This window comes from Pundamilia nyererei, unplaced genomic scaffold, assembly GCF_000239375.1.
Source record: "Pundamilia nyererei isolate P.nyererei 1_Seehausen unplaced genomic scaffold, PunNye1.0 scaffold00166, whole genome shotgun sequence".
In the NCBI taxonomy this organism is placed as follows: Eukaryota; Metazoa; Chordata; class Actinopteri; order Cichliformes; family Cichlidae; genus Pundamilia; species Pundamilia nyererei.
The window spans coordinates 152,528-167,079 of record NW_005187567.1 but is presented as its reverse complement, the minus strand read 5'-3'; the positions used below and the strand labels follow the sequence as shown (position 1 = coordinate 167,079).

The following is a 14,552-nucleotide window of genomic DNA, read 5'->3' as shown; positions in this document are numbered from 1 at the left end:
TATTTCAGTATTTATGAGCAACAGCAATGCTTTATGTTAATATGTGTTGCTGAGAATGCATCTTTTTTGTGTAACGTGTAAAGATAGCATATGTGAGGCTCACACAGCCATGAGCTGGCAATGCCATAATTATCCTTTTGGTTAAATAGTGGAAATAATGTAATATTCAATCCAGAGCAGGTAGTAGATTTTAGCTCTAACATCAGCACACAGCATGAGAAGTTTGTCCTCACCAAACTGTTGAGAAAAAGATGCAAAACAAATATAAACTATACTTAATATTTAGTTTGATTAGCATAAAAAGTGAAACAAAAACAAGCCAGATATTTAGACTATATGTGTGTAAGTAAGACTAATATTGTTTGAGAAAAGAGATACACAACAAGGTCAGATTTCCATCTGGCAATGAATTTCCAGCAGTGATTTTTTTCCCTCCTCCCAAAGCTCATTGTGGCTTTGAGTCCCTTGTTTCATCAAGGACTGCCGACAATACCGCTCTAGAAAAAGTGACGGACAAATCAAACTTCTCCCCAAGCTGCGAGAAGTCCTAACTGAAGAAGTAAAAATAACCTTGGCATTTTAAAATGTAGTCTGTAGTTCCTTTCTTAAATCTTGCGGCCAGCTGTCGCTGCTTTAAACAGCGAAGACTGCTGACGATACCAAATTAAGGACAAACTTTAAAACGTCCTGACTAATTCTGCTAAAAAAAAAAAGAAGAAAAAAAAAGGCCTCAAGTGAAGAGGACATCGTCCAGATTTTTAAGGCATCTTGTGGCACTTATCTGTCACGTTCAGCTGAATTTCGTTTTGCTCATTTTAAAAAGGTTGAGTGATAGAGAATAGTAGCACTGCTGTTAATCCGTTTTTAAAGTCACTGTAAGCTGCCATGTGCGCAGCTAAGGCTGCTTTTCTCCCCAGTGCCTTCCTTTGGCAGGGCACTGGGGAGAAAATTAGTCTTAGCTATACCAGACAAGGATTGTTGTAAGGTTTGGCTCTATCAGTTTCTGATACAGTAAATCACTGCACATGGCTTATAAATATTACCATGTAGATAAGCATTGTTGTCATGTATGCTCTTAACCAATAATGTGGTTAAGATTATGAGTTATTTTTTTAAAGAGAATCATGGGAGGTGTCTTTTTATCTCCAGATCTTTCTTCTTCACTTTCTACAGAACCTATTTTTACCACAATGTTGAGGACTTTTTATTGAAATAGATGCTTTTATAAGGGGCGATCGTGGCTCAGACAGTCTCAATCGTTGTGTCCTTGGGCAAGACACTTCACCCGTTGCCTAGTGGTGGTTGTTAGAGGTCTCGGTGGCGCCAGCCTCTGTCAGTGCGCCCCAGGGTGGCTGTGGCTACAATGTAGCTTGCCATCACCAGTGTGTGAATGAATGGGTGGATGACTGGTTGTGTAAAGTGCTTTGGGGTCCTTAGGGACTAGAAAAGCGCTATACAAGTACAGGCTATTTATAAAATATTTATTGTGCTTGGCTGTAAAATAGTACTTCAACACTGTCTGCACCACTACTGTGACATTGTTAATGTAAATTTATCTTTGTGTGAATATACGCTTACTCTCAGTGTATGAATGCAAGGAGTGAAAACACTTACTGAAAGAAACAGCTGATGATGGCATCTGTAACTATGAAGCTGACTGTTGGAGAAACCTTGAAGGGTCAGCAGAGGTCAGACACGCATGTGAGGCCCCAGAAACATTATAACTTGAGAATCCTGCTGCAGTTTTGATATGTGCAGTTTGCGTTTGGCTGAACTTCTGTGGGGACAGTAAGGTTCCGCTGTGACCAAAACACCAGAATAGAGACAACGCAGAGTCTGAATTTTCTCTTTCGGGCACACAAGGAGATCAAATCTCTGCCATTAATTGTTAAAAACGAGACCTTTTATTATGCCGGTGGAAACCTTGGAGCTGCTAATTCTCAGGCTCTATTATGCACTCTTGACTCCATAGGAACTCTCAACTGAATTAATTAAATCAATTAAAACAGAGTCACGGGGTGCACTCTAACAGTAAAAAAAGAGAGTGGAGGCTCACGAGGTGTGAACAGATGCTCTATTTTTGTTTACCGAAGTCTTGTTTATTCCTGTGAAGAGACTTTAGATATGCATCTTCTGACTTGTGGTTATTGCTATTACTTTAGCCACTACACTCGTCTGTGTATTTTTATTTTGTCTGCATCGCATTGGTGCTATTTTTGGCTGTCTGACCATGACCCTGATACCGAAGCTATAAATGACAGGCTGACAATGAGGTATAATTCCTCCATACATAATGATTATTGTTCCAGCTCACTTTTCCAGCATTTAGGGTTGTGTGTACAGACACATTCAATTACCGGAGCTGAAAATCTAAACACCCCCCCCTTCCTCCCCATTTGCTGTTAATTTATTCTTCCTTATCTCATAACAGGTGGCTGTGACAACCTCCTCATGCTGAATGCTTTTTTAAATCCCTGTATTTAGGTTATAGTGAAAATCTACACATTTGAGTTAAATTAACCTTTGCCAGACTCACTATAACATGGTTTTTAGGGTATTATTATCATTATCTACTCACCATTTCATACTGTGTGAATGAATGAATAGGTGTAGATGAACACATACATACCATGGACATGGGAAACATAAATAAAATGAAATTTTGGACAATTAAAAAAAAAATTGCGTAAGGTTAAAGCAAATTCTTGACGTATAAAAACAATGACTCAATGTTGTGCATGGAGTGTGGAACAGGAAACAGACCTAAAGACAACGACAGACGATAAAAGCAGTTAACATCTGTGATTTAAACCAAGTGCAGCATCTTTCGAAAAATAAAAATATTTTGAGAGGACACTGCGAGAAATAACAAGCTTGGTAAGCGACTTGAAACTACCGGACCTTTTTTGAATCCTGAAAACCGATTGATGCTAGAACAGCGTTTTGATTTAAAATAGCAGGAAATTAAGCCGACTGGGGTCGCACTCACTAAGCTTGTATATTTGTTGTAGTGAGGTTCCAGCATTGATAAGCAGGACGTAACTAACTCTCTGCACACGAGGTATTTCTCAAACAATGGAGGGGCTCAGGGGACGATAACTATCGACAACAATAATTGTGCATGTTGTCTTCATGCTGTATCTTTTTGTCCTCTGTGGTAAATTACCAATTCTCAACGCAAATAGGTTGTGCGCTCTTTAAAAAGGTGTGTTCAAACAAGATAATGTGCATCAGATATTTGATGTGTCGAAACAATGCATGACAATGTGTGTCGAAAGAGCGTTTTTAAAGAGCGTTACAGAAACAGTCACTTGTTATTCCTGAAAGCTCACACAATCAACGGCTACAACTGTAGCAGTAGAATCCTCTGAATTCGATATACTATATATCTAACACTGTAAATATTCGAGCAACACAAAGTTCACGTACAAAATTGTACATGTAGTCCTCACATTCTCACGTTATAAAAAGCTGACAGATTTGATAGTTTAAATAAGTAGTTTTTCTCACTGAATGGGGAGTCTGAAGATAGAAACTGCTTCAAAGTCTGGTGATGTAGCACTGAATACTTCTGTATCACTGGCCAGATGGCAGCAGGATAAAGAGGCAGTGACTGGGGTGGGTATTGCCTTCTGGTCTCCTTTGAGTTCTGCACAAACGCCTCCCCAATATCACTGATTATTGGTAAAATGACTACCGGTGATGCTCTCCTGCTACAGAGCCTTCTGGTCTTGGGCCATGTGCATTCCATATCAGTAACGTGGCACCAATGTTTCACTGGGACCAAACTGCACATTATAAAATCGTTTTGAAAGATTGTATTTAAAGTGTTAGATATTACTAACAATTTTCAGTATGAGCTTTCAGAAACAGCAACGTTTCTAAATGGCAGGACAACATTTCCTTTCCTGCTTGGAGGTCTACAGGTAAACTATTCTCAACTTTCTGGTTGGCTAGCGTGTTGTCATGGCAACAAAATAAACAACAGTATAGCATGTGGTCACACCTTCTGCTTACAGGGAGTGTGAAATATAAATGTGTATATACAAACACTCTGTAACCCTGTATTTAATCATTTTTGTCATCTTTTTAAAGATAGAAGTTTTTGAATAAAATGCTATTTTTTAATTACTCATTTTCCAAACCCATTTCAGACCCAAAAATTATTCATTTTTTTTCATAACCCAGTCAGAAAAACACACTAGTGCAAAATTTGTGCGGTTTATATAAAGTTTATATTATGGGGTCCCCGGCAGCAGTGGTTTGGGAAGTCCCATGGGGCCACTGGGGTTTTGAACATACGAGTCTGTTCATCAATATCTTCACTGAAGAAAAATGCCAGAAGAGACAATAAGAGGCTATTTGCCTCTGCTTCCACAGCAACATGTCCTCCTTCCAGCACGACTGACAGAGGTGTCTATCTGTCCTTTTGTTTGCGTCTGTCAGTCAAAGAATCTGTCAATCAGTTCATCTATTTCTGATTTTGTGGCTGGAGAGTATAATAAAATCAGTCATTTCCTGACTGATAGTCCCGATCAGAGCTATGAGAAGACAATTCATTTCCTGGATTTGGCTACAGCTGATTGCAGCAGTCGACGATCCTGACAGCTTATTGCCTCCAGGCTTCCACTTGTTCAGCCACCAAGCACAGAATCCTGGCTAGTTTAAGAACGAGAATCAGTTGTCTGACTCCTTGATTGTATTAGACAGGCCTCTGGAAACCAGTCCACTGCGTACACCAACCGGGCAACTCAAATGTCTGGTTTTCTGGTTTATCTCAGCTTGCCTAATGCTACTGTGGAATATTGTATTAAGTTGACTGCATGTATTTTGTACCTTTATATAATCCTATTTGAAAATGTTCAATTGACATCTAAAATAAGTCCACAGGTTCTGATACTGAACTTTGTTTGCACAAGCCTGATTTGGTATGTTTTAGCCTAATAAGTTGCTATCTACTGTTTGTAGACATTATTAGAAAAGGCGAAATAAGGTAAAGACAATTACAGAAACCCATAATTAACTGACAACTAAACTTTACTAACTCTGTGATTGTCCTGCTATATTGAACCCAACTCGTTCAGATCTCCAAATAGGCTAAAACATCGTCAAAACTTCACTGCAGCTTCTACTTGACCCTGGCTTGATTAGCACTCGTCCATCACAATTAACACTAATTTCATTCCAGTGTCCAGGACTGAATGAGAGTGTTATTATGTCAGTATGTTTTGTCGGTCTTACAGCAGTCTGTGCAATCACTGTTATTTTTTGAATAGACTCTGTTAAAGTGTCATTACATCTCAGGGTATAGTCCTGTCAAGTCCCATATAAAGGAAATCCAGAAAGAGGTATATCTACATATATGAACCATCTAATGTCTGGAGGGTGGATGAGTTTCCCCTGAGGTCTGAACCTCAAATGAGTCAAACCCATTCCTGGCCTGCAGCAGGGGAGTTCGTAAGGGGCACCGGGCTAGATCAGCATGAACAAGTTTAATTGTAGAGGGGATTTCAGAGGCCCATATGACACTGGCCATATAAAACTCTTTCTATAAGAAGGTTGCGAAAAAGCACGTCAGCCAAAACTGGACAAACATGTTCTTTCAGGGAATTTAATTAATTGTATCCTAAATCTGTGTTTTTCCCTAATGTCTGAATTATAGCATTGGATCTCCTGAACGACAGACATTGTGTTACTTGATGACGTCATTGTCTCCTCCCATGCTTATAGGTTCCAACTGATTTCTCCCTTTTTCCTCTTTCAGACTACAGGGGGGTATTATCCTTGTTCAGGTAGGAAGTGGAGTAGAGCTGCATCACTGTGCAGATGATGCTGTACGAGGACCAGCGTGCTACACAGCGACTGCTCATGGTGACGAGTCCAAATCCTAAGTTAGTCCTTTTGTTTTTGTTTGGTTAAACCACACTGCAGACTACAGCAATGGATGCTGGACTGAACCACTGTATGGGCAGTGGCATGATAGCTGGACTATACCACAGTGCAGACGGTATTGAGTGTGGTATCAAATCGAACTGCCTTAGCCTCAGTGGGTTTCATGTTGGTGTCATACATTGGATTTTCAAATGATGCCTGACCATTGGAGCTCTCGTGGCCAACATAGCCATTGAACTGGACCTTTGGACGTGTCCTAAAAGAGAAAAGAAAAATGCCATTGCATGAGTTACACAGAGCTACTTTTATAAACTTTATTTATAAAACAACAGGAACAAAAAATACACTACAACCGAAAGTGGACGGGAACTGAAACACAAATGGGAAAGTAAACTATGCAGTAAAACAGCACAACAGTCATATTTTCAATCCAGGAAGAATTTACACAGGCTTGTGAAACTGTTTACCTAAGAAAACGTTTTTGCACACAGACTGTCCAACATTTAGAACAAAAAACAATCAAACCAGCCATCAGTTATTGATCCTCAAGGTTTAGTGACTGATACACTACACTCAGTAGTAGTAGTAGTGAATTGAACCAGAGCCAAAAATGCTAGAGAATCAGGTGGCTCTGCTTGTGCTGGATTTCATACTGTACACAAACTGGTACACAATGGGAGTACTCTCTGTCACTTGCCCTTTTGAACACACATTTAAAATATTCTCTGAAAGCACTCGTTAATATTTATCTCACATTTAAGCTTAGATTTTAGTTTTTATATACAAATATTTGCAATTCTATTAAAAAAACACATTTTTAGCATTTATGTTCAGAAACATTCATCAGCAACAACTCTGTCACTGTTTGTCTTCTGGCTCAACCTGAACAAACTCTTATATTTGTTGAAAACAAATATATACATTGATGTTTTACAGAAAGGTACATAGAAGCCCTGAGCGAATTTAAAATGCATGAATATAGCAGGAAGTAAATAAATTATGTTCCATTATGGCTGCTCCCCCTGGTGGAAACATGAGATATAATTTTTTTCCCCTACATACTACTTAAGGGCGTTACCACTTGTGGCTGCACTGACTACATTGCTCGCAGGGGATCTCATTATGGCCACATACCAGCGGGGGACCAGCCAAGGATCGGACAAAGATCCACCATGCTCCTTTCACGGACTAGCGCGCTATTTAAGTGTCTGTGGTATGTTTCTGAATGCATTTTATATTTGAATTTTGAAAGAAACACTTTGTGCAAAGTAGCAGCTCTTCTCTGAAGTCAAGGTGAGAACGCTTAGCTTTTCTTGGGAGCGAAAAGTTAGCTGTTAAAAAAAAAGACTATTGCTGTATTAATTCAGTTTTATGCCCTATTGAGGATTTTAACTTCAAAACCCCCCAAAAAGAAAACAATTAATGGACAGCAGAATGGCCGAGTTTCACTACTTAAGAGAAAGTCATCTAAGTGTAATGGTTAAAAATTAACTTTTTATTTACCATATTTATTTTTGCCAAATATAGCTGTAAAATGAAATTTAAAAGAAAAAAGAAATGACTTCTCTCTGTCATGTCAGCTGGCTTGTTATGCATGTTGGTCTGAAACTTTACCCTTAAGGTTAAAGGAGCAAACTTTGTAATAGGAATTTTCTAGTAAAATTCTACAAATTGCAGTGAAAATTTACAGCAGGAATGAGAGCATGTACCATAACACTCTGGTTTGAGTAGTTTGGCCGCCCAGTGCCCATCCACTGCTCTTTTATGAGCATATCAGCATGCAAACTGCCATCATCCAATAGCACCGGTTCAAAAATATGCAAATTTATTATTACTCAGCCTGCTTGATTTTTTTTTTTTTAAGAAAGTTACTGCAGGGGTTCAAACGGATATACCATATGACAACCTCCCTCTAATTTGACTGTTTGTCGCCGATTAAATTTTTGGATAATCAGGTCCTATAATCCAGTTAGATGTAATCACTTACTCCCAGACCCTGTGGAACTATTAGCAGGGAGGAGCACTGCAGCAAAAACGCTGTTTGACTCTGACCTCATTAAGAGTGTATGTACGTGTGTGTGCGCACGGGTAGAAATCCAACCCTGGGGAACCACTAAGCCTACCCTACATGCTCAACCCATTACTTTACAAAACTGCACACAGTAACACACACTGCAGACCTCCCTGCGTGGCAGTAGCTTAAATTGCTGCACTGGTCATGGCTGTAGGTGCAATAGTTTAATTTTATTGGTAGAATGAAAAATGGCAACCATAATTGCTTTGACAGTATTATAGATACTGTGCAGACATATGGGCCAGAGCAAGAAAACTCTAGTGTCACCCACTCACACCTTAGTTTTAGTGCATAAGCTAGTAGTATAAGCTACTACCGTACATTCTCTGTACTGTACATTATCTTCTGTTGGCTTGCCATTATGTCGGCTAGGCATGATGATAGGCTCGCCACGCTAACTTTTCCATCCTGCTACTGTTTTAGTGAGGATTTTTTTTCCATTATAGGTAATAAAAGACAAGCAATTTTAAAAAGCAAACATTTCACGTGCTTTGATCGACCCATTTCTATCAGGTCATATACTGCACTTCTTCTTGATGACATGATGCTGACAGAAGGATGACAATGAGATCAAAGACAAAATAAAATGCCCTTTTTTACAAACTTTAAATGACTGCTGTTTTAACAAAGTAGGGCTGCACTATTTAAAAAAAACATTTCTTTGTTTCTTTGGAGGGGAGAAAATAAAGGCTCCCCCAAAATCACCTACAGTGAATAAGGAGAATCCTGTTATTCCAATAACTTCTGAAGTGAAACTTTTTTTGGTTCTAATTGATTTCGTTTTCAATTTATTTCCCTAACTTCAGAGCAACATTTTGGGGTAACCGTGCAGCCTTACTAAACAGCACAAAGAAAAGTCTGAAAACTAAAAATAATAGATGAGAAGTTTGACGGAGGATGTGGCGGCGGGCGGAGGTCTGGTTGTTGTTTGAACCAGATGGATGACAGGTGCCAGTCTTACCTGCCGCCAGGCCCCCAGGTATCTTTTGGTCTCTCATTGTCATCTGTGTCAGCAGACAATGTCCTGCATACAACCATCAGCTTTAATATACATCAACCAGCATTGCACATTTCTAACTGGCAATCAGGTTGTATAACAAATATGATGCAATGATAGAGTCACTAGGCTAGAAGACTAATGAGTGCATATTATGCAAAATGTGCTGTTTGTCTGTGCAAATCTGCATGACCCTGTGCACATCCGTTGGCATACGAGCCTTCACCCAATGTTAACTAAAGCATAGCAAAATACATGCAACTATTGTGCAAGCTAAAATAGGTCTAAATAGACTCTACAAGGCTCATTGCATACTAAAAGCTGTAGCACAGAGCTACCATAAATGACAAGCCAACAGATTAATGTGTGTTAGCGTCCATAGTCTAGCTGCAAAAGATGACTTTGTAAAACTTTGACTGACTACGGCAATGTCCTCAAACTGTAAAACCTCACACAAGTCTTAAACAGAAAACATCGAGATGACATTTTACCCTCAGTATAGTCCTGAATTATCTGGCATCTTAAATCACTGTAAGCCTGCTGTGAACTTTCTAGGAACAATAATTAATATCTGAGGTCAATCAGATTTAACCCACGTGGGCTTAGAGTTTAAAAGCTATAATTACATTTTTCAAATGTCTGTAAACCTGTCTGTGCTAAAATGTATCAAACTGCCACCTTCTCAACTCAATTAGGGACAAAGAACGCATAAACGGATTGCTTTCAAAAATGTATAATTAATCTTTTTAGGACTGGTTGTACTTTGTGAGTCTCAAAAGATGCATGGTTAAGTTTTGGTGTCAGCCCATTTAGAATGGGAAGTATGGAGATTGAAGAAAAGCCAGAACACCTGCTTTGTATTCTACTCTGCTGCTCGTCTGTTTTTTCTTGAAGGACTGATGTTGATGATATAGCTTACCTGTGCTTGTAGAGGTAGAAGGCAAATCCGGAGAGGATAAGGGCAAAGAAAGGAACTAAGATGGCTGCTGCCACAGAGCTGCTGTTTGTGTAAGGGTTTGATGGGTCCATCGGCATGGTTACAGGGTCTAGGGACAAAGACACAGATAAACCAACACATGCATAAACCCCTGCACACAAACACCTCCTAGTGCATGGTTAAAAGAAGCTTTCTGCATTGTTAGTTTCTCTCCTGTGTCCATTTAGGCTTAAGCGACATTTATTTTATATGATTTAACTGATAAAAAGACCTCATTAATATTAAATCTTTTAGTGCTTCCATAATGTTAATACTGATGGTGACATTACAAAAATGCCCACCTTGTCTTGTCAGATAGAACTTGCCAAAATCTTTACTGTGTATATGGCCCTGGTAGACAAACGTCTTCTGGTCCGATTCAGCAGTAACCTGAAAAACAGAAGTACAATTTAATAGGAACTTACAGTACTGTGAAGTATACTGTTAATGTAATATACAGTATACTGCATGCAGCCACAATTTGCATGATCAATTATTTAAAGTGTTGTTTTTATAAATTGCATTAATGTAATAAACGGTTTCATGTTGGGTATACTTTTGATGTACTACCCTTGACAGTATAATGGTTCGGTATTTAACACTATCTTCTCACAGCAAGAAATTTATGGGTTTGAATCTGGTGGTGAAAATTCTTCTCTATAAATCTTGCCAAAATGGTGACTTGAAAACATTTATTTAGATGTAAACCCTTCATGCAATTTTGTTACATAAGCACAATGTCCTGAAAAAAAGTGGTTGCTGCAGATGGCTGTCCCTCCCTTTCTTCCTGTTCAAAGGGAGTTTTTCCTTCCCACTCTCGCCAGCTGCTAGCATAAAGTGAGCTGTTTGGTTCTTGGGATTTTCTCTCTATTACTGCAAGTTTTTTACCTTATAATACAATGGCATGACAAAACTGAATTGAACTGAAGCCTGTTTATTCATAGAGTTCCTCCATGTACTCCAGCTTCCTTCCTCAGTTCGAAGTGTTGCTGGTAGGTTAACTGGCAATTCTAAATTTGCTGTAGGTGTGAATGTGAGAGTGTGTGTCTTTGTTAGCCCTGTGATGGAGTGGCACCTGTCCCGGGTGCTTCTTTGACAGGTGAGACAGGCCGAAGCCCTCCTGCAACCTGAAAAAGGGTTGATGGATGAATACCACATCCTCTACACTGTGCTCCATATTCCGCTCTCTATCAACCCCCTTTGCTCCACTGTTCATCTAGTTCAGAATTTGAGGACTGCTTTATTCCGAGAGCAACAATCAAAATTTCATCTTCTGACTGTAAGATTGTGTTTTTCGGGAATCGGAATCTCACCGAGCCACGTCATCACTTTCTTTCATTTGCATCCAGATTAGCTGTCTGTCTGTGTGTCCATCATTCCTTCCTTCATTCTTTCTGACACTTCTTTCCTTCATGTGTGTCTACAACAATCTTTTATAGTTCCTACACACAGTTACTCAGTTTTTCACTTCTCCTCTCTGTCAACATGTCAAACATGACCAGCTGTCTGTCAAATTTCTCAGCGATACAATATGTAGACCAAAAAAGTCCCAGCTTTGAATATCAATTTTGAGGTTGCATATTTCTTCACATTTGCATCACATAATGAAAAAGTGGGCTTTTTTTTTTCATTATTTGTCTGGTTTTCTTAATCAAAGCAGTTGGAAACTAATGTATACAACGTTACGTGTCAAAAAGAAATTTGGGATACATGGAGAAAATGTGGAATAATTATTGAATAACTCAGCTCCAGATTTGTGATCCTGTGGAGAGTTACATGCTGGAACAATATCGTGTTGAGGATATTAACTTCTGGAGTTATACACATGCCTGGGCATCTCATGGTGACAACAAGCCGTGTCCAAATTCACTCCCACACTGACTGATTCATTCCTGCCTGTATGACAGACAGGCAGCTGTTTACTGAGCAGTAAAGTGACACCATCATTTTGTGAAGCATTGCACAAAGTCAGTTTCCACAATTATAAATGCAAGGATTTGTTCTGAAATATGCTATAATGGGTGGTACAGGCACTCCTCTTAAAATGCCCAGCTGGGAGTGCTTAAGAGTGCAGCTCCGATGCTTTGGTTGCTATGATACGGAATATCCACAAAAAGAAATGTGTTGCCAGTACCTGACTCTAGATGACTGATGCTTACTTAACAAAATCTTTATATCTGTATTATTATATTATATATATCCATATCACAACGCACCTCTTTGACAAGAAGCAAAAAATGCTTGATACAGGAAAAGAAGAGGAAGTTTTCTTACATATCCATCCATGGCCCAGTTGTCATTCTTAAACTTGCTGTAGTAGTGCTCTGTTGGCCCTTTCACCTGGTAGACCTTCAATAGCAGCTGGTTTTCCTCTGCCTTGTAGGTACCTGGATAGAGATAGAGAACAGTTAAATATACAAATAGCTTGGCTAGCGCCTTGTTTTTTTTGTTAGCGGTTCGAACGTTAGAAAGCGGTTAGAAATGCAAAGAGAAAGACACAGAGGCAAAGGTGCAACTGGAAATTGAGAAGTGAAAAGACTGACAGAAAAGTTGATAAGCAAACAGGAAGAAGAAGACACTTTGACACTGTTTAATGATCATACTCTATTTTCTTCACCAGGCACATGACACATTACGAAAGGAAAAAGTGACATTTACCCTTCAGCTACACGTCTCTACTTGGTTAACTACACAACACAAAACTGCTGCTGTTTAATATGACAAGTCCATTTAAGTGAGACATCAGAAATCTAAGATGAAGATCAGAAACGGCCCTAACCAATCTGGCACCCTAGGCAAGATTTTAGGTGGCGCCCCCCTACATCAGCAGTGTAGTGTAATGTTGTAACAAATAATATTTCTATTAAATAATCTTTACTTTGCATTTTAATTAACGTGGGATTATTTTTTGTATTTAGAAATAATAGTACCAACTTTTCTTTTTTTTTTTCAACATTTGTGGCACTGGCGTGGCGCCCCCTGATGGACGGCGCCCTTAGCATTTGCCTATACGGCGCATGCCACGGGCCGGCCCTGATGAAGATTCTCGACTGGCTGACAGTTAAATTCCATTTTTTACCAACTAGTAATTTTTTTAACACATAAATCTATGGTTCATATAAATTAAACAGAACAGTGTTTAGAAAAATGTGCAATATAAAGGAACGTGCCAGATTTAACATAGATAGCAATGATGCTTTGCTAATATTGTGCAAAGAAAATCAGATCTTTAATAACCTGCTGTGTATTTGCACCTATAGCAGCGCTGCTTCTGTGATATTTACACTACATTTAATATATGCAAATCTTACCTCACTGACAACAAAGTCAGTGCTATGAGAAAGTTCAGACCTTCACATCGTATAAAATCAAGTAATTTTTTAAAACTTTTTTCTATATTTGATGAGATTTTGTCACTCTGTATTTTTTTATATTTTGCTGGGAAAATGGGTCCAATGTAAACATAATTGGAAATAACAGGCAAAAAAGGGAGACAAAAACTTAAGAGCGTGATAATCACTATTTAGTATGACCACCTTTATTCTTCAACACAGCCAGGAATAGTTCTCCAAGTTTCTTAGAGGACATTCCAAAGGTCTTCTTTGGATGTTGGCTGCCTTTTGTTCCATTCTCTGTAAAGATGATCCCACACTGCTTCAATAGGTCCGGGGTTTGAGGAAGACAATCCATGACTCAGTGTTCCATTGTGGTTTTTTTAATGCAAGTATGCGTTTACTATATTGGAAGTGTGAGTGGGATCACTGTTATGATGAAAAATTAAGCTCTTGCCAATCAGTGGCTTTCCAGGCATTACTGCATGGTCGATTCTTGACAGGCATACTTCCACGAAACCATTTCTGATCCACTGAACGGCCGCATGTATCTCTCTGGTCCTGTGTCAGGGTTTTGCTCTATTTTTTTTCCTATTCCTTAAGGACATGACTTTCAAATAATGTTCATCTGCTGTAGACAAATTATTTGGTCCTTCACTTTCTTCTTTTGTGCTCTGTTTGTCCTGGTTCCTTGTTGTTTTAAGGACATACTGCACACCATGTTGAGATTTGCCAAATTTGTGGCAGCAGCTCTTTGGGAATCACTTTGTTATTGCAAAAATACTATTTTATGCCTGTTGAACTGTGTTACTTTTTGTTATTTTTCACAGATTCAACTAAAGAAGAGGGAACAAATTATGTGCTTTTGCAACAGGTTGCTAGTAACAAAGTGTCTAAAGATGCTATTTAAAATGGACTTTTTGTTTCTGTTATGTGTATATAAAACTGTGGTTTATCCCTTAAGTAAGGTGCCTCCTTTGTGCTTGAATGAATTGTCAGCCAGTCCTAAGTGACTTTAAAATAAATAAATAAATAAACATTCTTCTGGAAATGGTCCGGTGAAAGACCATTTAAAAAAACAAAACACAAGGCCGGGCTCCTTGGAAACAAAACGAAAAGAAATAAGGGGTGGCTCAAGACTATTGCACATCGGTGTATTTCAAATATAATTTATGACTTGTAATACTTACATCAGCCTTTGTTTAACTGAAGCAACAAACTGACTCAAGTGTTTCTTGGTTCTGTTTTATGTATAAAACTGCATTAATGTGTTTCACACAG

At 38.8% G+C, this 14,552-nt stretch overlaps 1 protein-coding gene across 1 annotated transcript in view; it reads right to left on the bottom strand.

The window, feature by feature from the left end:
• Window positions 1–4,085: 4,085 nt before the first annotated feature.
• LOC102194574 (CUB and sushi domain-containing protein 1) overlaps window positions 4,086–14,552 on the bottom strand; it is a 157,282-nt gene continuing 146,815 nt past the window's right edge. Inside the window, exons 62-66 of the mRNA XM_005745789.1 lie at window positions 12,214–12,326; window positions 10,242–10,329; window positions 9,883–10,009; window positions 8,928–8,990; window positions 4,086–6,148 (exon numbers count right to left, since the gene is read on the bottom strand). Coding sequence (XP_005745846.1) covers window positions 5,989–6,148; window positions 8,928–8,990; window positions 9,883–10,009; window positions 10,242–10,329; window positions 12,214–12,326 — 551 coding nt within the window. The 3' untranslated portion in view covers window positions 4,086–5,988. The remainder of the gene's footprint in view (window positions 6,149–8,927; window positions 8,991–9,882; window positions 10,010–10,241; window positions 10,330–12,213; window positions 12,327–14,552) is intronic.